This window comes from Bombus huntii, chromosome 13, assembly GCF_024542735.1.
Source record: "Bombus huntii isolate Logan2020A chromosome 13, iyBomHunt1.1, whole genome shotgun sequence".
NCBI lineage: Eukaryota > Metazoa > Arthropoda > Insecta > Hymenoptera > Apidae > Bombus > Bombus huntii.
Genome location: NC_066250.1, coordinates 1,022,330 through 1,043,064, shown reverse-complemented (window position 1 = coordinate 1,043,064; position 20,735 = coordinate 1,022,330). Strand labels below are relative to the sequence as shown.

Here is a 20,735-nt window from a genome sequence, read left to right as displayed (position 1 = left end):
TCTAAAGGAATATTTTCAACATCTTTTTTGCATACTTTCTCTGATAAATTAAATTGCTTTTATCCTTAAATAAAAATAAAACAGTTTCGACTCAAATGTCAAAGATACTTCGGCATTAGGTTTTCAGATAAAATAAATACGTAAATACTTCGTAGAAATAAAATCAATCATACGCATATTATCCGATAAATTGCTTTCAGACGCCATGTCGTGGCGAGATTCGAAAGCTGTAAGAACTTTCTACCTGGACGGTCGCTAAGATTGGTCAATTGATGTTACGAAAACGCAAAGTAGATTTCCTTTAAGCAAAATGTTTAAAACACGCGCTCCTTCTCGTCGATAATGTTTTATCTATTAACGTTCTGTCTTCGTGTATTTCAAAATAGCTTTGTACAAACATACCCGTATCTTTTTCTTTTACGATATTATGTTTGATAAAGATGCTATATAAAAATAATAATCACGAAAGTAACATGTATTTCTATAATTTTTATGCAGTCATTAACGAAGAGAAAATTAATCTTTGTTTCAATGGAAAAAGGCGCTCGGCAAGTGGCAAAGAAATTTTTCAAACAGTGAAATATTTAAAAACCGATAATCGACGGCGGAATTTTTTTTAATACAAAGTAGTACGTGTAGTATCAGCTTTATTTTCCTGTCCACTCGCTAACTATCTGTCGGTAGATATAAATCACCTGTACAAATACCTCGATTATATCTTAATTGATTAACACAGTCTAGCTGGAATATTCACCCATTATGTATTACATATTTTTCCTTTTAATTTAAATGACTTGTCCTATTTTCTATAAAATGCGTTTCTAAATGAACTACGTGTCATCGTATATTACACTATACTATAAGACCCTATCGTTCACCTTTCTATCAATTTTATCGGTAGTACAAACGAAGGAACGATAGCTTAAATTGGAAACGGAACAAAAAGTATATTTTCCCTCGAATATAGAATACAACAAAAAGCTCTACCAGTAAAATAACAAATAAACGTTAAAGAGGTATAGGATAAATTTAATTCTAATTCAATGCGATTCTGCAATGTCAATGGTAGTTTTTCGCAGCTACGTTCCCATGGTTTCGAATTGATAATAATTACGTAGCCGCTATTTCCAAGTATTCGTGAAACTAACTCCCAATATCGAGACGTATAATTTCGCAATAGAATTCGAAAGGCTTCAAAGATTATTAGTTGGTTTTCGAACTCCAAGCGTAATCCTATACCGATACGTTACGCTATACCCATGATATTACCTATTAATTCCTATAAATGGTAATTATTGTTAAATTATTGACGTTCACGCCGTATAATTTACATTAATTTTAGATTTGAGACTTTCGCCGCGTTTATCGCTTTAGAACGAGGGAATGCCTAATAATGTCTATACCACGACTATCAAAGGGTAATTGCAATGTGCTAGCCTTCTACGCAGATAAGTAACCGCCGGAAAAGTCCTAAGGATACCGAGGCACTATACGCGCTATAATTTTTGTACAACTTTTTAAGCGACCAGTGATACAAAGAGCATCGCCACATGGAGAATAGAATGTTAATTAATGATGCATGTGCAATTGAAAACGAAGTATTCGAGTAGTTTGTCAATGATTTTGTACGCTGTTTGCTCTTTTTAGTAAATCATCGTTTGACCGTTAAGACTGCGTTGACTTTAGAACTTTACGTTGAAGAATTTACACATATTTCCGCGTCTCGCACTTTCTATTCCTCGTTTTATTTTCTAAATCTTACGTTCCCTGCCTCGTATCTAATACCTACAATTCGATACTGATATCTCACACCCAATATTCCCTACCCCTTATCATTGCTCCATTCCTCGCAATCAGCACCCTTTATCCTGTGTCTCGCATCTCGTCACTTCCACGTCCTAGTTCAATAATCCCACGCTCTAAACTAATGAAATAAAATGGTTCAAAGGTATCTGTATGACCCTATAGACTTAAAAGAATTTCTAAAAATTATTCGCAATGTTTGCAACACGGTGATCCAAATCGGTATATAGGTCGTACAAAGGATCGGTAGATAAGGTAAGTTTATAGGTAAGTTAAGGTAAGTTAAGAACAAGAACAAATAAAGTTCTCGGGAAAAATTTCAGGCTTCGGATCAGGAAAATATAACCGGCAAATAGATGACGCAGGAAAATCCTGCGTGAAACAATTCCCCTGTTACGACACATTCTCGAGAATATGTTTAGCACGAATTTCTCGGCAACCGGCGGGAATTTTTCGTTCAAAATCAGGGATTTGTATGGGGAGAATGTAACGTGTAAGTTGGTGGTATGCGAGATCCTTTGGTGAAACGGCTCTTCCGATACGACGTTGTTTCGATAAATTTATCGGCATATAGACTGGATGTAAAACGAATTTGAGTTTGCCGAGGGCCCGGTACACGGTTTATCCGCGGTTGAACCGGTGGTATCCGTTTGATAGCAGATAGCAGGCCGAACGACGCTGGTATGTTCTCATTACGCGTCGTGTAGGTATGCGGCGACCAGTTCGTGTTCTCCATGCTTCGAGATCCGTGCGCGGTGCGAGACCACGTTTCCTCTCCTTCTGCTGACGCGCGGTCTTTCTTCATCGTCTCCTTCTTGCCCTCTTTATCCTTTTCTACGGTGCTCCTTGGATCAGGATTCAGGCTTCGTTCACACTGACCACGTGGTTGGTCGGGTATGAGTTACAGATTCGATCTTCCAGCGTTACATTTTTCCCTATCCTTGATCCACGCTTTCGTTTTTCACGAAACTCGAGATATTCCTAGTAGCTTATGCTCCCGGTGGAACCATTTTTCTGTCATTCGTTCGAACATTCGTTTGTCCCCGACCAGTGTGGAAATCTCATTCGATTTCTTTCTTCTGTTCGTCCCTTCCCGCCCCCCCCTTCTCTCGACGAGTTTGTTCCTTTTGCATAAGTTATTTGCCGGTTTTCTTCGTCTCATTTGAAGCTTCTTCGGAACGATAAAGAGAAGACGGGAGCGAAAAGCAACCGTGACGTCCGAATTTTTGGAAAGATGCGACTACGGAGGTCCTCGACCCTGGCATTTCTGCCGGCTTATTTTTAATTCGTTCCCGGTCGAGTTTGTCCTTTTGAGATTCCTTTAACAGGCACGTATTTATCTTAAAGTTTCGCGAGAAGTCTCTCGCTCCTCTTTTTAATCTTCCCGCTTCCTTTTAGTTTTGCGAGGCCATCCGTTTCTTCCTCCGGTTCCCGTGTCGCGTTCTTTTCTTTTCTCTCGGGTTCCATTGAGAGAAACTGCGGATCCGCAGAACGCTTATAGCGTTATTTTACCATTCTATGACCGTCCCAGAATTCTCCTCTTCCTCTTAGTTACACCGTTTTATATCTCCTATTTTCCTTTACCTTGTTCGTTTCAGCGTTCTCTCGATTAATGTACGTTATAGTGGCATTTGCGATCTTTTCGTTCGGTGAATTATCGCTGTTACGTTATATCGTTCTTTCGAATTTTGCATCGTTAGGTACCTTCTTAAGAAGAACAATGATTATTATTGCTACACTGTTTGCTTCCCATTTTATACATTGAATCTTAATTATCCCTATCCGTTGCTTTTCAGTATTTTTCTTCCTATTTTATAACCCGAAACGAATATACACCCAGCAACAACACACGCCTTAATCATGGTCAAAGGAATATTAATTTCCACTCTGCTGGGTATACACTTCACCACGGTTTTTCGTTTCCCTTGAAGTTTATTTGGACTAAAATATAAGTACGTTCGCAAACCAATCATTACTATACTGCTTAAATTTTACGATATTACTTCCTTAATTACGTCGCCGTCATCTTTTTGTTGCCTACAGTGCGTCTTTAATCTTCATCTTGTTCCCCAATCTTCGTCATCTTCTTGAACGCTCCTCGAATGGAAATACCAAGGCAAAAAGTATGCATATACTTTAGGGAGACTTCGTTTGGCAGGGATGCGTTTTTACTCTTTGTACAGTTTCTTCCTGCTCCGTTTCTCTATCCTTCTTCTCCTGGCAATTCCTTCTTAGCTGTCGTGTTTTTCTATCATTTCTGCGCGATACGACTAAAGCTTCGTTCATAATATATTTCTCGCAATATCGGATATTAACTCTCTCGACGAAAGAAGAAGCATCAGCGACGCAAAACCATTTTCCATCATTTTTTTTAATTAAACTCGCTGCTGTCCGATTATTCGCAAGAACGTAATAAGCCGTTTATTCCGTACCACGTACCATGGCGCATCGATCACAGACACCGTAATTAAAGCTGTCTACGAGTAACATAACTCTATCTGATCGCGCATCAAAACTCCATACATTAACGATAACACCGTACCTGCAGTTTCATACATAATGACTCGCGATTATCGTTTCACGCTCGTATTTCCATTTATTCATCGAGCGGATGCAATTTCTACGCAACTGGGGCGGAAATAGGGGCAGTTACTCGACTAGAATCGATTCGCATCTGAAAATTTGCGAACAAGCACGCGTTACGCATGGGGCGCGTGCACATCGAGCGCGCTAGTCGCAAATGAAGCGGTACCGTAAGCAGACGCTCGCCGGCAACACACGCACCGCGTGCAATGTGAACGCCCTCGCCTGTAACCACCGACTTTTGTTCGCGTTCGATGCATCAAAATTCGACGCATGGTATTCCGTGTTTTAAGGTAGATCCACACGCGACATTGTTACCTCCCTCCGAATACGATACCGTGCAAAAGTGTTTAAGCTTCGTTTCGATATCGGCACTGTACAGAATGCGACCGAACGATACGAACAAGTGGATACAGGGCGATTCTTTATGGAAAAATAAGAGGAAGAATAACGTTAGTATAATGTTTCATTTTTGAGAAAATCGAGTTTGAAAATCTGTTTTCAAGCATACTCGAACGTGTATAATTCTGGAGTGGACGCCAGCAAAAATAAACGGCAGAACGTTGTTCTACGTGCGAGAAAATGTCGAAAATGTGGAATAAAATTTGTTCGGAGAACGCTTTGCCTCCGAGGAAAATAAACTTGAAAATTCGTCACACACTCGTACCAGGCTGATCTTTGACTTTAATGGAAAAACTTTTCTCTCTAGCATCTTTTGCAGGTATTCGCCATTTACGAGAAAAACGCTGGGTACCAGAGATCACTGAACACCCTGTATACGTATTTTTTAACACCACTCGATGAACAGAGATACAGAAGTTACATTTAGTTTTCAGATCGTCAACGTTTCTTAGGAGTACAATTTTGTTAATTATTCGCAGATGTAGCACTTTCTAACTTTTATCGACGCTATAAGACCTCCAAATTGAAACGAATCTTTTCTAGAGTTACTGAACGAGATCCGTAACAGGTAACGGTTTAATAAACCGTGAACAAAGGAAATTCGTCCATAACTTCGACGAAAGCTTTGACAGGACCGATTCGACGCGGATTTCCTCTCCATGTTTCCCTTAAATTCTTCAATTAGATCAAATTCGATGAAATCTTGGTAGAAATTCAGCCAACAGAGTTGGACTGCTCGTCGTTTCTCTTCCTCTTGGAAGCAAGGAGTCGCTCGCCCAGTCTTCTTCCAACTTCCAGCACGGTGGTGATCTTGATAACTTCCCGGCGTGGATGTGATGGTGGTGGTGGCGATGGTGGTTGGTGGTGGTGGTGAGATAGCGTCGGTGGTAGTGGCTGCATGTGGTCGGGGGCGGAAAGAGGAGAGGGAACTAGTTCAGTGAACAAAACGACGGGAGAGGCAGTTGCACGCTGTAGCAACGCCTCGCGTGCTGTCGCTTTGCCTAAAAGCTTGTACGGATCGAGTCCTCTGACCCCCCGAAACCTACCATTCGCGTTTTAATCGGTGCGTGGCTTTCTCGCACTCTCCGATGACTTACGATGTGCGAAGCGGAGCCAAAAATTCTTCTCGTACGATTTTAACGAGAATTTGGTGCAACTTCGTCTTGTCTTTTACACCGCGTTCTATGATTTTGCACGCGGTAACAGTAGATTGTTTCGTTCCTCGGGAAGAGAGTATCGAGGTTTAGACTATTGGTTTAAAAATTATTATAAAACTCTTCCAACTGTTATACTTCGGTCTAGAATCGAGGAGACAGGGATTTAGCGCGTAAAGTACAAACGAATATATCGCCACTGAAACCATTGAGCTGTTAAACGTTTAAATGCAAATTTAAATTCTAATACGAAACTGTTCTGTAACTTTATCGTTAGCGTCGATCCTCGTTCTCACACGTGAGATCACGTACAACGTTGTATTTTGCATCTGAGTACCGCGAGCCACTCCGATATTTAAATGTAAAATACCTGTCGTCGGAGACCCATTTTTTTTCTCACGTAAAGGAACCATGTTGACCTTCTCCCTAGCATCTGAGCCTTTTAGGGAAAAGGCTCGTCACCGCATACCGTTACCGTAGCCTCCTCCAGTAATTCGTCAATGTTTCGTCACCAAACCCTTTAGCGTTTTGCATTTACAACTCATTACTCTTCGCGTAAATCGTTTAAATTTGTAAGAAATCTAATAACAATGATCTTTAACGTATTTTTAGAAAGAATATATCGATAGATCATTTTTTAAATAAATTTCATCGACTTAAATTATTCGAACGATTCTTTTAGCAAGAAACTGATCTTCTAAAGATTACTGTAAAAAGATCAGAGACAATTTACGCCGTTAATTACCATATATCCTGCCATGCTTGCTTAATCAGATTTTAATTCGATCTCGGGCTACCTCGCGAGTACAAAAGCAATGGAGTATGCGAAGAAAAAACTTGTCAAAAGCGTCCATGGAGGTTCTTTGTCGGTACATTGAGCGATATAGAAGGCCAGTAAAAAGATCGACTACATTATCTCTCCGAGATGCTGCATAAAAACGTTCCTCCGCAGCTGATTCGTCCACATTGGCAGGTACCTGCAGCGTTTACACGACGCTACACCCGACAGCGTGTCGCCGGCTCGTGAATACAAATGCACCTGCAGGTAGACGTTGACCTACGCACAATAGCGCACGAAAGACGGAAAAATTCATAGCCGCTTACGGTGAAAAGTAGCCACGATCGATGATCGACGACAGCTTCTGCCTCGATCGTCTTTTTCGACGAGCTTGGATCCGATGCTCGATGTTTATTCGTTACGCGTGAGGTTAAGCTCTCAAACGTCGACTTTGATTCTCCCGAACTACCGCATCAACGATTCCTTTTTACTTAGGAGGTTTATCTCTGTCTAAAGAAATACGAGCAAATTTTTTCTGCATTGATTTTTATTATTGGAAATTCTTTCGTATTTAATAAAAAGCGAATTCGAACGAGTCGTTCCTTCTATTCCGACTGGAAAGAACATCGATCGAACGATAGCAGTGGCGATGAGAAATCGGTTTTTATGGACGACAGTACGTTTTCTCGTGACGCGGAACAGAAATTCACGGGACATTAAAATAGTCGATGAACGTCGATGGATCATCAATGGGAGGTTTGTTCCGGCGTTGCTGCGGAGAAAACGATCTGAGAAGGCCGATATTCGAGAAATTCGTCTTAATATTCGTGCCAGGAGGTCGTCTCGATCGCCGATCTATCGATCGACCGTTCGAACCTCGTCTATCAGCCACCGGCGAATGCTCGCGTTCGCCAGCCGATTTCGTGACCGATTTTTACCAAAGAGTAGAAAGCAAGGTGAATAGGGAACCCCAATAATAGCCAGAATACGAACCGTATCGAGTTGACCGCTGCATAAATAACGCTGAAACCGTGTCCGATTGGAAATTCTCCTTGCGTAACAAGTAAAATGAATATTTTAACCGGATAATCTTGGACATTACGGACATTTAGCGAGATTGCAGTAGCTGTGTCGCTATTCGATGAATATATCGACCAGTACCTCTGCTTTTTCGCTAGAAACGTCTTATTTTAAGCGATACTACTCGTTCCGATATACCGCTTCGTTTCTCTTTCCAGATTATTTCGTCGAAACGTACAGAAAGTAAAATGTAGCAGCTACGTCGGCAGTGTTACATACGTAAACAATGGAATAGACGCGACACGTGCATCGGTAGCAGCGAACGCGTAAACTATATTCCACCTCCTATTGCCGTAAAAATCGTCTCTGGCGGAAGGACACAGCCAGGAAGCGTTCGGTTGCGAAGCGACTGGACTCGGAAGGAATCCGGAGCAGTTGCTCGTGGCCACCGCGAGGAGACGAAGGTAAGCCAAACCGAAACGGAGAAACGGGTCTCGGCTCGGTCCGACGAACGCGCGAATCTCCGCAGTTTTTCGTAATTCCAATAGCTGGATTGCTGCGAGTTCGACGTTGCTCCGCGAGGAAGCGTGGCGTGGCGATCGTGGCGCGAGCAAATCCCTCTGGATCGCACGGACGAACAATTACGCCGGTTGTTCTAGGCAAGTGGAGCGAAATCCACGATCCATGAACTAGAACCAGCCTCGTTCTTCCGAGACACTCGATTGGATCGGTTCGCCGGTGTAAAACCGGCTGGGCGTCGGCGGCGGCGGCTGCTGCCAGCAGAAAAGAGACGGAAAGAAAGAAAAAGAACCGCGTGCTCTGCCCACGAGGGAGAGGGATGGACTGGATGTCGACTGGCCCGGGAAGAAGAAGCAAGAGAAGAGAAGAAGTAAGGAGAAAGATCGAGGCTCGATCTCTCTGAGTGCCTCTGGCCGCTGGTCTCTCCCCTTCCCGCCCACCATCGACCGATCTCCTTCTTCAGTGCCGGCGCCGTACGAGTTTCCTACAGGTGGACTTACAACCTGCCCCACGATTTTTTACCTTCCGTTACCCGTTCGCCCGAACTTCGCCTTTCGAACGTGACGCGATCTACCTTCATCTTTGTTTCTAGTAAATAATGCTTCGACCGGCTGTTACCTCCTCCTGGAATTCGACTTTCCTCTTATGTACAGGTGCTTGAGATCTAAGACGAACAAGGAGTCTTCGAGTTGTTGCACGGTCCATTGACTTTCGGAAGGATCGATCAGGTATGTAAATGCACGTAAATGAACGGGTTCTTTTGGCAAATTGGTAATAGTCCGGTGGCGAAGATGCGACGCGTTTGCGCGCTGCATTTCGAAGGAGGATTCGAGATGGATGTTTATACCGGCTCTGTAGATAGAGAATATAAGATTCGAAGGAGATGGATATGTTTATCGATCAGGGGGGCACCGAACCTTGGTATTACGCACCTGTTCCTCATACCATGTCTCTACCTAAACCTCCTGCGTTCAACCTGCGCGGCACCGCGTCGTAGGCACTGGTAGATAGGATACCCGTGGATCTCCCTCCCTCGTTCCTGGTCCCCTTTGCTCTGCGTCTCCGTTAGCGATGGCTTTGACGCGGAATGGAGTTTTTCAGTTGGAGCAAACGTTGCTGGAACGTCGATCGTACCCATACGGGGTAGAAAATAAGGGTAGAAAGGCTTGATCTTGCAACGACCGGAGAAATGTTTGCGTCGACCTCGAGGTTGACTGATCGAAGAACGAGTGAATGAATTTGTAATAGGAAAGTATATTGAAATAATTAATGGTATAAGTACGAGTATAACGCATAAGTTTACGCCGATTCAGATCCTTACTCTCTTGTGTCTAGTGTTACTAGACAATGGAACGATAGGGGGTACGTTCGTATATTTATAGCAAAAGGACATTACCAAAATAAGTCGAGTTGTAGCTTTGGCTAGAGGCTACAGGGAACGTAAATAGAAATCTGTTTATTAATTCTCTCGTACCTAGACCTTGTAACCCAAAACATAACGTAGTAGTAGCAAGTAAATACGGTAGTAGTAATAGTAGTTCCAGGTCATGGATACATATAAATAAATAAAGCTGTATAGTTCGATAGTTTGGAACATCGTATCGGTACGTATAGCTATGTATGAACGATCGTCCGTGGGATTTCCAGCGCTGCAAGAAGAATTATTTCATAGGGTGTCCTCGGACGATCAATAATATCGTCGATGTTTCAAGGGTCTGGACGGAGGTGCGGCTTATCGATAAATATTCGCAATATCGTATCGACGATATATACCGACCCTTCTAGTCGAGAATCTTGAAATACTGACGGTATATATCGGTATAGTTTAAGGGAAGCCTCAAATCGTTTATCAAACGGAGACGTGCCTCCTCAATCCGTCGAATGTCTATGGAGCAACTGAACGAGTAACACGGAAGAACGTTCGCGTGAAAAATTACCTTTAAATACGTTTCCTCTATCGTTGAATAGCCAGCAATCTAATCTCAAAGTCATTTCATGAATTTTACATCGCGCTTCAAATAGATATTATCTATCTCGCATTATAGCTTCGAAATAGCGCAAACCTTACGGGCGGTTACATATTCGACAATTTAGTCAATCGTTATCTTCGATGTTCCCTTTGGTTATCTGATTTTATCGTAACGCATTAACGATGTCTCGTTGCAGCGAGCCGTAAGCGTTAATACGACCACTGTTGTCTCGTTTCTTCGATCTCCCGTTAAACTTCTACGTCTCTCCGACTCTTATTTGCATGTATAATTTAAATTTTCATGCAAATTAAATTCGATCCGTACATAGACTATGCAAATAGATTCTCGCGTGTCCATGCACGTTGCAGTAAAATTACTCCCGTATTTCTGCCGCCGCGCTTCCTTCTCGTTTGAATTAATCCGAACGTTAACGTCACCCCGAACACGCTACGATTGCCGAAACTTTCTGACTTCCATATCGAATTAAAATTACGCTCAATTCCACGATACGATTAACCTGTTTGACCCATTATCGTGTACGTACAGGTGGACAAAAATTTTCTTCGAATAAACAAAGTTCTCGGCGCTCGTTCCCTACGCGGCAGCTGGGCAATTGTTCGAGCAGGATGCTGAACGCGGAAGGGTCTCGGTCCCATTGCTAGGGCCTGCTCCAGGTTCTGCTGCGTCTCGGTTGGACTCCCATTGGCCGGTTCCATCGGACTCTGTCGCACCGTCGTCGGCCAGAAGCGAGGCAGTCGGAGCACAGCATCCAGCAGCAGCGCTACTAGCGGCAGCCGAACGGAAAGACTCCCAGGCAAGTCGTGGTCTGTTACCTGTGTGTCCGCGTGCGTGTGGACCATGCGTGTGCCTCGGCTGCGTGGGTGTGCGCCGAGGTAGCCTACCTGGCGGCGTCCAACACGCAGTAAACCGCGCGCTCCTTCGTGTCTACGATCGAGAAACGTAGGTACGGTGCTACGTCCGCGACGATTACGCGGTTTTCTTCCTTTTCCTTACGTTCCTTTTTTTTCCTCTCTCTCTCTCTCTCTTTCTCTCTCCTTCTCTCTCTCTCTCTCTCTCTCTTTGTCCATCTATCTATCTCCCTCTCCGATCGCGACTTCGCGGTGATCCAAGCTTCCGGAAGAGGAGAAGCGATCCACGATCGAGCGGTATCGAGGAGGTTGGAGGAGGTGCGCGGCGAGTGTGCGAGTTTCGTGGCCGAAATCGTGTGCCCCTACCAACTTGATTGTACGATTCACAGTGTGTCGCTAGTGCGGATCCGTGTATGTGTGCTTACGTGGGTGCTCGCGGATGGTTTCACGATAAAGCAGCCGAGGAACGAACAGCAGAATCGTTGGTGGCAGCGACTCGATGTAGCCGATCCTGGTATCGCGACGAATGCTCCCGCCAGCGATCGCTGCACAGGATCACACGTCTCGGGCGGAGATGCGACGGTGGACCGATATCGGCGGAGAGTAAACGCGAGATCGAGAAGCGTTCTCGACGGCCGACGTTTCCCTGGTGAGCCCCTTTCTAGGATCGTACAGGCGTCGAACATTTAGATCGATACGGAGGTAAAGAGGGAACAAGGTGGTTCGCGCTCGTTGCGTTCTTCTGGGCATTGGCGATTCCAACATGGCCGCTAGGACTAGCCGTGACCGCTGGGTCCGCGGAAGCCATGTTGGCAGGTGTGCTCGGCTCGAGATAACCAGTTCACGTTCGTGGAACGCACGCGGCTGGCAAAACGGGAGCGGGTTCCACGCATTATCGCACAATTGTCTGGGAAACGCGATACGCGATAAAGTCGTGTTCTTTTGATTCATTAGACGAGCAATTAGTCATGGCTTTAGGTCGAAACCGCGCTTCGTTTCACGCTGTTAAATAGCGTTGTTCGTTGAATTTATCGCGAACGAGACCCGCGTTGCTCGGGGGATTCCGCTTTTCTTATCGCTCGATCGCTTTATTCGCGTAGAATCGTGAGTAAGGTCCGATGGAAGAACGCTTTTCGAACAGAGATGTTTAAATAGAGTTTAGTTCGTAGGACGATAGTAAGAGAATTTCTTCGCCGTACGGAACGTATCGTATAAAGGATCTTGTTAATTAACGATCGATTACGATAATGGAGCAAAATATCACGAGGAAACGATATCTCTCGGACTGTGAATTCAATTCGTATCGATGTTTAATGGAAGTCACAGACGAATAGCAAGATGGCGGATATGTTTAACGTGGTTTACACTTAACCTTGTCACGTGGATTCCTCGGCTTAATTTCAAAAGATCGATTATCCATGATGATTTTCGCACAAGTCGCTAATGTATTCGGCGTTCGTAGATTCGTTCTCGTCGATCCGCTCTTCCTTCTTTTTTTTTTTTTTTTTTTATCGCGCGATAAACTACAAATCATAGGAAGTTCGGAGAAACAAACGTTACGAACGTAGCCAAAGTCCTTGAATCGCATTTCCATGGCATTTCGTAATCGGAGTATACGTTACCATTTTGCAACGGTGTGAAAGTCGCTTTACAACTTCTTGCTTCCAAGTAGTAGTATTGTTTATCTAGAATTTTTTTCTTTTCTCAGAAGTCTAAATCATTTGTTTCGGGGTAAATGCCGTACATGGTAAAAGTTTTATCTTATCACGAAGGTAGAGCGGAAGCGAAAATATATGGTTTTATCGGTTGTCGTGAAAGGTAGCGTTACATATATTCCCCGATTTTATTATTTTAATTCGGTTCGGCTTTTCCAACGAATAAAAATAAATAATAGCTGAGAAGTGTCGTCTTTAGGAACAAGTATCCAGTAATTTAATACCAATGAAACGTTTACGCGTCGATCGTCGATTAAATCTTCCCTCTAAACGAAAGTTATCCGAACAAACGTATCGTTTCTCGCTTGCATCTACCCAGTCTCTCGATTTATAACAACACCGTCGCGGTACGAAAAATATATGCGTCGTAACGATTTACATCGGAAAGAATATTTTACCCAAAACTCGAACAATAACTTTAACGTAAGAAAAATCACGCGATGAAGAACTTATCCGAACGGTGGAACTCGCATTTGTAAATTACGTTTTCTATTTCCACTACTTCCACACATCCTATATTTCCAGTCATCGGGTATCTTTTTCACGCGGAGCTGAAATTCAGCCCAATTCGCGTGTAAATTCCCCTTGTACCCTCCGAGGAAACCTATACGATACGATATCTTTTGTACGATTACCGACAACAAGAGGGGCATCGATCAGCAGCGAGGTTGATTGAAATTGCAGGTGTCATCGGTATGCCGACGGACATCGTGGCGTCGTCGGCCTCGGCCTCGGCTACGGTCTCGGAGGAGACGAGCAGAGGTCGGGACCTGGGCCTTGGGCCGTCACCAAGGACGGCACCGACTTCAACGGGCGCATCGTCCTCAGGATCAGCGGCACAGTCGACTTCCAGGGGCTTCGACCCGTCTAGCGCCCTGGCTGCCTATCATCACCATCGACACGGCTTGGTAGCCGGCTTGGGTCACCATCATCACCGCGAATCGTCCGCGTTCGTGCCCGTGGTGCCTTCGAGGCTGCACTTGGCGCCCTATCCGGCCGACCTGCACCCTCACTTAACCGGGCCACCACCTTCCTCGTCGAACGCGTCGAATCCGGATCACGAGGTCGGCGCGGAGTCGTCCGTCGCGAGAAAATCCTCGTCCAGTTACGAGATTATGGCTATGATGGCGGACAAGAGGAAGGAATTAGCCGCGAGGGCTCTTCTGCTTCCTCCGCCGCCTCTTCTCGAACCACCGCCCGGTTACCCGGTATTCGCAGGTCCCTTCCCGGGTGGTTCGGCGGCGCTCTATCCGCCTGGTGGGCCCTTGGCGCATCAACATTTGGATAGGAGGCTCCTAAGGGCGCCGGGAAGGGCGTCCAGGCCTAAGAAACAGTTTATCTGTAAATTCTGTAATCGACAGTTTACAAAGTCGTACAATTTGTTGATTCACGAACGGACGCACACGGACGAGCGGCCGTACTCGTGCGATATCTGCGGCAAAGCGTTCAGGAGGCAGGATCACCTTCGAGATCATAGGTAATTTCGTTTTTTATTATCAAATCTGTGAAATTGTGCGAAGGCGAGAATTCGATTCGACGTCACGAACCAGGCTACGCTGGGAACTGCAACGCCTCTGCTATCTCGCAGTTGCACGAATGCGTCGTTATCAGACCAAACTAAACCCGGCCCTATGTACATTGCAGGTATATTCACAGCAAGGAGAAGCCGTTCAAGTGCGGCGAGTGCGGCAAAGGTTTCTGCCAAAGCCGTACCCTAGCCGTGCACAAAATCCTTCACATGGAAGAATCTCCTCACAAATGCCCGGTCTGCGCTCGAAGCTTCAACCAACGCAGCAACCTGAAAACCCACCTCCTCACTCACACGGATCACAAACCTTACGAGTGTACCTCGTGCGGCAAGGTGTTTCGCAGAAACTGCGACCTGAGGAGGCACGCGTTGACGCACGCGGTAGGCGACGTGCCTCCCGAAGCGTTGGAGGAGGCTCTCAGGGACGACGACAGCCCGGAAGAGGACTGCCAGGATGCCGGCTCGTCGTCGTCCGCGTCCACGACCAACTCCTCCTTGCCAGCTTCCGCGACGAACGCTTCCTATCCCTCTCAGAGCTCGTCCGGACCGCCGCAACCGCCTCCAGCGCCAGCTTCCTCGTCCACCCTTCCACAGAGACCTCATCTCCAGATCAGAAGAGACCTGCTTCCGGCCGTAAAGCCGTCCTCCACGGTAACCAGCAGCGCAACTGGCGGACACTCTGTCACACAGAATCCTCCTGGTGCGCTCCCACCCCCACCGCCATTGATTCTGACCTCGTACAGACGAAGAATCGGATCACCCGGACCGTCGAGGGTGCTGCTGGAGCTGCAGGAACGCGAGAGGGAACGAGAACGAGAGATGGAACAGAGTAGAGAAAGAGAACGCGACAGAGAACGAGAGGAAGAGGTGTCACGACCACCCAGGGCACCCACCCCTCAGCCGCCACCTCCACCCAGACCCGCCCCAGCCAGGCAGGGGTTCACTATAGCGGATATAATGCGTCGGTAGAAGGGACAATGTCGCAACGGAGAATACCAAATGATCGTCTGCTGTGAAATTGGATTTCGAAGAAGGGGACTAATTGGTGCAAACGAATGGAATCGTCGTGGACGTCGTTCGGATATGATCCGAGTGATGGGGTATTTTGTAAGCGATACATTTGTATCTGGATGGTAGAGAGTACGGGGGAAGAGGATGTTGCGTGTTAGGACTTTTACATGGGTGGTCCAAGTGGCGTAGGCTCGTACCTCGATAATTTAATTTCGTTTCGGGTGATCGCGGTGATTTTATCACGATACATGGAGCGAGTATATTCCGTGGAATGTTCCGACAGATATCAGGTTACTATTTTAACGTTTCTTACGCGTGGATTTCCACCGATGCTGCTTGATACGGAAACTAGACGGGAATAGGCGTTTTTTTTCTAGGAAGACGGAAAAACGTCGTCCTTGAAAAAATGCTACGAGACTTTCCTTACGAGCGAGCTTACGTCAATTCGAATTCCCAGCCTTTGTGTAGTATAAAAGAATGAAACATGCCAAATGACGAAGATCGTTTTACAACGGTGGAAATATCGTCACGACGATCGAATGGTATTGTTTTTTCGATTTGATCGACAATTGCAAAACCATTGCTACAGACTGTGGTATTTTTTAGTTCATTAAACGAACAATGTATAAATTGTATAATCTTTTTCTATTACAAAATTAAATGGACATTGTATTACTTTAATTGTTAAACGTTAAATGTTAAGTATTCGATATCTTTTTCTTAGGAGAAAGATTAGTTCGTAGATAATATAATAATAATTAGACGCAACGTTAATTATATATTACTGTTACGAAGAGCGTTTATAAAAAGAGCATTTATAATTGTTGTACATATGAAAATATTAGAAAAAGATTGGAAATTTATCGAGTGATTGATCTTTAATTCAACGATGAACTATAAAGAAATTGCAAAGAAACTGTTTTATACGAATCTTCAATCGCTGTAGAAAAATGGCAATATCTGTTTTTCGATACATGATCGAAAAGCGACTATAACGAATCGTGGCAATATTTTTACCGTTCTTCGATACGATTTTATGTCGCGTTGGCAATTGAAAGAAGTTTTTATCCGTAGTTATATACGTATATGGCTGTATTTTTATATTCGATAAGGGTGGAGAATAGGAAGAAACAAAGAAACCTTAAGAAAAGTACAACGTGGAGAGGTTGGAAGCGTTAACATTGACAAAATTTTATCATATTGGTGCATTGAGAGGACGTTTGTACATACAATTACGAAGTCTAGTTAATCTTGCAACGACTAATCGTATTTTATACGCTGCGAATGTAAATTTCGTACTTTTTCTATCGGTCATTACGGATGAATATTCTGCCGACTATTCGCCGAGTCGTAGAAAAATTTATTCAACCGATATCGACGTTTCTTACGATTACGATATCGATTTTCAACGACAAAGAATGTGCCTTATTTTGTATCGTACAAAGGACGATGAGATGCGACGGAGTAGTCGAGAATTCTTTCGGTCTTCCTCGGTACGTTTTTCGAAAAATCTCCACAACTTTTTCCATCGACGTTCCATCCGCATATTTATCCATATTTCGGTAACGTTGGGAAATTTTCTAGAAGAAGAAAAATTCAAAATCGACGATAGTACGAGCCTTCGAGTACACCCGTTCAGAAAAAAGAAGCGACGTTCTCATGACTTCCATGATACTCGCCGACTCCGCGAAGAACAGAAAGGAAGAAAAAGAAAAAGAACTTGAAAGATTCTCGATAAAGGAGATGCCGTAAACGAAGATCGAAACGGGAGGATTGTAAAACGCCTTCATTGTCTGCAACGACTCAAGGAGGGGATAATGCAAATTTTTCGGCCACAGGAAGAACCTGTGCCACCGTTGCCACAGGTGACAGGTGCAATAGGGTGTCGAAGCTACTTGGTTTAGGTGGTACCTGCTCTCTTCTAAAAATATTCCTGACCCTAGACCGTCCCCCCCCCCCTTTTTTTCTCCTATTCTACCGGCGGAGAGCATCATTAAGGGTCCTTTTGTGACCGAGGATGCACCGTCTAACCGCAACGATGATCTCCCCTTCGGTTTTACTACTGGTCGAAACGCGTTTCTCTTCTAGAAGAAACGTCTGTGGAATTTATTCGTCGAGCTCGCTTCTTCCTTCGGCGTTTAACGCTGTCCGTTGTTCAACTCTTCGAGTCGAACGGTATTTCACCGAGAACAATGCCATCTTTGCAGTTTTTAACTTGCCACTTGTTTATCGAGCGGATGAAAATTGTGCGATAGAACGGGAACGACACTGATTTGAACTTTGCAATGGATAGTGTACCTTTTTTTTTTTTTTTTTAAGAAGTTGTTCGTTTTAATTATTAGGTGGACGAATTTGAAAGAAGATGGCGTTAAAAATATTTCTTTGAAAAGATTCGGATTATTTATCCTACGAAAAAGCCTGAAAATGTTTCGACATTTACTTGACGATACTTTCGCCGTATTGTACGATCGTTGAGAATCGTTGAAAATCTGAAGAAGCAGCTCGTCGAGAAGTGGAAGACAATTATATAAACCGTACGAAACGAAATATCTTTACGAGAACGAAATGAAAGCCATTATACAACGTTGTAATTTTTATCTCGAAGTACACGTTAAAGTAGGAATGAAATTCCTAGGCCTATGTGTATAAGCGCGAAAGTGATGGGAAAGGAAAGAATGCGTTTGTGTATGAGTGTGCGAGAGAAAGCGAGAGGGAGAAAGTGCGAAACAAAAGAATTAAAATATTTTGTACTATTTTTTAATATACCTACTGTATAGTGATATATGGAAATGTACAATGTACTATGTACAACGAGCTCTGTTCCGCCGAATGAACTAGAAATTCGCGGATGGTTTAAGTCTCTTGTTATTTTCTATGTTATTAATTTACGCCATGCACGAGCATCTATATTTTTAGATTTATACGAGAGTTAAGTAAGTTTGTAAATTATATTAAGAAAAACGAAATAAAAGATATTAAAAACATTCGCTCGCATATCCTTCTTCGCGGTATTTCAGAATCTTCTGAATTTAAACGACGTAAGAAAGACGATTGATAGATAGGTGAACGAGTAAATATTCCACGGAAAAACGGTATTCTATACTGTAATTTTTATCGACGTTGCCGATTATACACGCGCTTGTAAAGATTAAATGCGTATTTTGAAAATAATAGAATAACAACAACTATTACCGTTGATCCATTCATGACCGACTGAAGATATTTTACCGACTGTTAGTAAATTTTATCGAGGAGAATAAACTGGACCTAATTCAAAAACTTTATTACCATCGATCAGTTTTTGATCAACCGAAGCTACTTGACCGACTGCTGGTACACCTTATGCGATCTTTTATTAAAAAAGAAACATTAATTACACAGGCCTACCATAGAGAAGATATAACAGATAAGTTGCTATACTTTAGCAACTTGAGTGATTACAGAAAATATATCGAAACCTTTGATCTTTCGCGCGATCGGTATTTCACTAGAAGACGATAAGTAAGTCTACCCTGTTCCTCGTCTCTTCTTTAATCCCTAACATCTTGCGCGTAGATAATACAAAGAAAGCTCCTTTTATCGAATGTAGGTTATGCAACGTACGCTCGCCTTACCGACCGTAGTCCATCTTGATATACCTCATTTGTTTCTCTTACCTTCGGTGTACCGTACGTCTAAAAATTCGTGCGTCTAACATAAATGCGGTAAGCCATAAAAGTATGATCTCCCAACTCCAACCCAAAATACGATACAAGATGCATACGTGTCACGCTTCTAAGAAATTCTATCTGAACTCTTTCGAAAGAAGGACTTAAATTCTCTCGGAGAAGCAAATACAGCTGTACGCAGCGGAAGCGGGAATATCTACGTCTTCGCGTTACTCGTACGCGTCGCTCGACGACGCAAGAATCAACGACGAACAAAGCATAGAAATATACCGTGAAAATTCGAAACGAAGGAAAAACCGAAGAGTATACGAGAAGGAAACGAAACTTTCATCCGTGCGTTTCACGAGAAATCATGTTGGATCGCGAAAGCTGCGTCGTTGTAAATCTACGTAACTTCTACGAGACTGTCTAACCACTCTGATAATTCTAGCACCAATGGCTGGAAAAAATGATGCAGCTCGATTAAGAAATGGTTAAAACCGCGCTCGATAGCGATGACCGTGCGCGCGTAGCAAAAAGCATACGTCGAGACGAAGCTTGGCAAACGCAACTCGGTTTTACGAGCGGTCGGCTTTATAGCGCGCGAGGTCACTAAAAATCGACAAACAATCTATTCTGTGCGTCGGCACGTCGTTCTACGGCGCGTGATAAGTCTTGCATCGTTGCCCGGGTCTGTAGATTCCCCTCTTTCTCTCTCTCTTCCTTTCTCTCTCTCTCTCTCTCGCTTTCTTTTTCTTGCCCCGTGACACATGGCGGTGAGTTCCTGTGAAAATTTCGGCATCGCTCAAAAGCTGAAGTCAAACATGGGCGTGTTTCACGAGGTGTCTCGGTAAATCCGGTAAAGCGGCGAAGGCAAATCCCTCTTCTGTCAGCGGCGCGCGCGACGAGCTAAATGCACGGCAATATACACTACCGTCCGCACGTCTCGCGCCGCGCGTTTTATGGTTCGCGGCGAAGATTGAACGGCTCGTTCCCGAAACGCCGTAAACCCACATCTGAAACCTGGGGATGGAGATTACACGGGGTGCGAGTACTCGATCGCCTCTCTCAATGTGTATCTTTGTTCTCGGGCCTTGCGTAACGCAATTTTTCCATCGAACGGCAAGTTTCGCTTACAGACGTAGATCAAAGTGATTTTCGTTGACGCGAAAGAAATTTTTCTACGTCCTCCGTTTCCGAGAACCAAGACGTTTTTTAAGTTTTGAGAAAAGCAAAAAAGCAGTCATCGCGGCAAGCGACGTTTAACGTTCTCGTTGCCGCGATATTACGACGAGCGATACTTTTGAAACTGCGAAGGGGACGAAGAAACGCGTATTTAGCTGCAAACGTAAGGATAATTTTGCAAATATCAGATTGATCGACGATACGACGAATCGTAAAATTGCTTTTACGTAACAAACGATGTTAGAACTAGCGCATAATGTCCACGCGATTCGCTGGTATTCACGCTGCGCGTCGTAAAGAACGTAAAAGTCGCAGTATCTGGCATTCCAGCATCCAATAAACGCTCTGTCGCAGAGCGTGCGGAAGAATCTCACGCGACAAGTTTCATTATGTCACGTAGGACTCGCGTACCGTGGCTGGTCGGCGAATCATCGAACGCGCGGTCGTGTTCTCGCGGAAACCAGATTTACCTCGCGGAGCAAGTCACGAAGAAACCGCGTTTGCCGAGAGATCGATGCGCGGTCAAATATCGAAACGCAAACGCAGCGTCT

At 44.2% G+C, this 20,735-nt stretch overlaps 1 protein-coding gene across 3 annotated transcripts; it reads left to right on the top strand.

Moving 5' to 3' along the window:
- Positions 1 to 7: 7 nt before the first annotated feature.
- On the top strand, positions 8 to 18,336 carry LOC126872345 (protein bowel-like). 3 transcript variants are annotated; one of them, XM_050632193.1, is made up of 5 exons: positions 8 to 8,204; positions 8,400 to 8,987; positions 10,776 to 11,043; positions 13,498 to 14,290; positions 14,458 to 18,336. In XM_050632193.1, the coding sequence occupies exons 4-5, from the start codon at positions 13,509 to 13,511 to the stop codon at positions 15,308 to 15,310; spliced, it is 1,635 nt and encodes a 544-aa protein (XP_050488150.1). In that variant the 5' UTR covers positions 8 to 8,204; positions 8,400 to 8,987; positions 10,776 to 11,043; positions 13,498 to 13,508; the 3' UTR covers positions 15,311 to 18,336. The 3 variants fall into 3 exon arrangements, with proteins under 3 accessions (XP_050488150.1, XP_050488149.1, XP_050488151.1); XM_050632192.1 differs by lacking the exons at positions 8 to 8,204; positions 8,400 to 8,987; positions 10,776 to 11,043 and adding an exon at positions 11,054 to 11,747; XM_050632194.1 differs by lacking the exons at positions 8 to 8,204; positions 8,400 to 8,987; positions 10,776 to 11,043 and adding an exon at positions 11,056 to 11,193.
- The last annotated feature ends 2,399 nt before the right edge of the window (positions 18,337 to 20,735 follow it).

Bases quoted from the DNA above. Each gene is read 5' to 3' on its own strand.
- LOC126872345 (XM_050632193.1), top strand. From the start codon at position 13,509: ATGCCGACGGACATCGTGGCGTCGTCGGCCTCGGCCTCGGCTACGGTC. The intron at 14,291-14,457 runs GTAATTTCGTTT...TGTACATTGCAG, and splicing joins GATCACCTTCGAGATCATAG to GTATATTCACAGCAAGGAGA.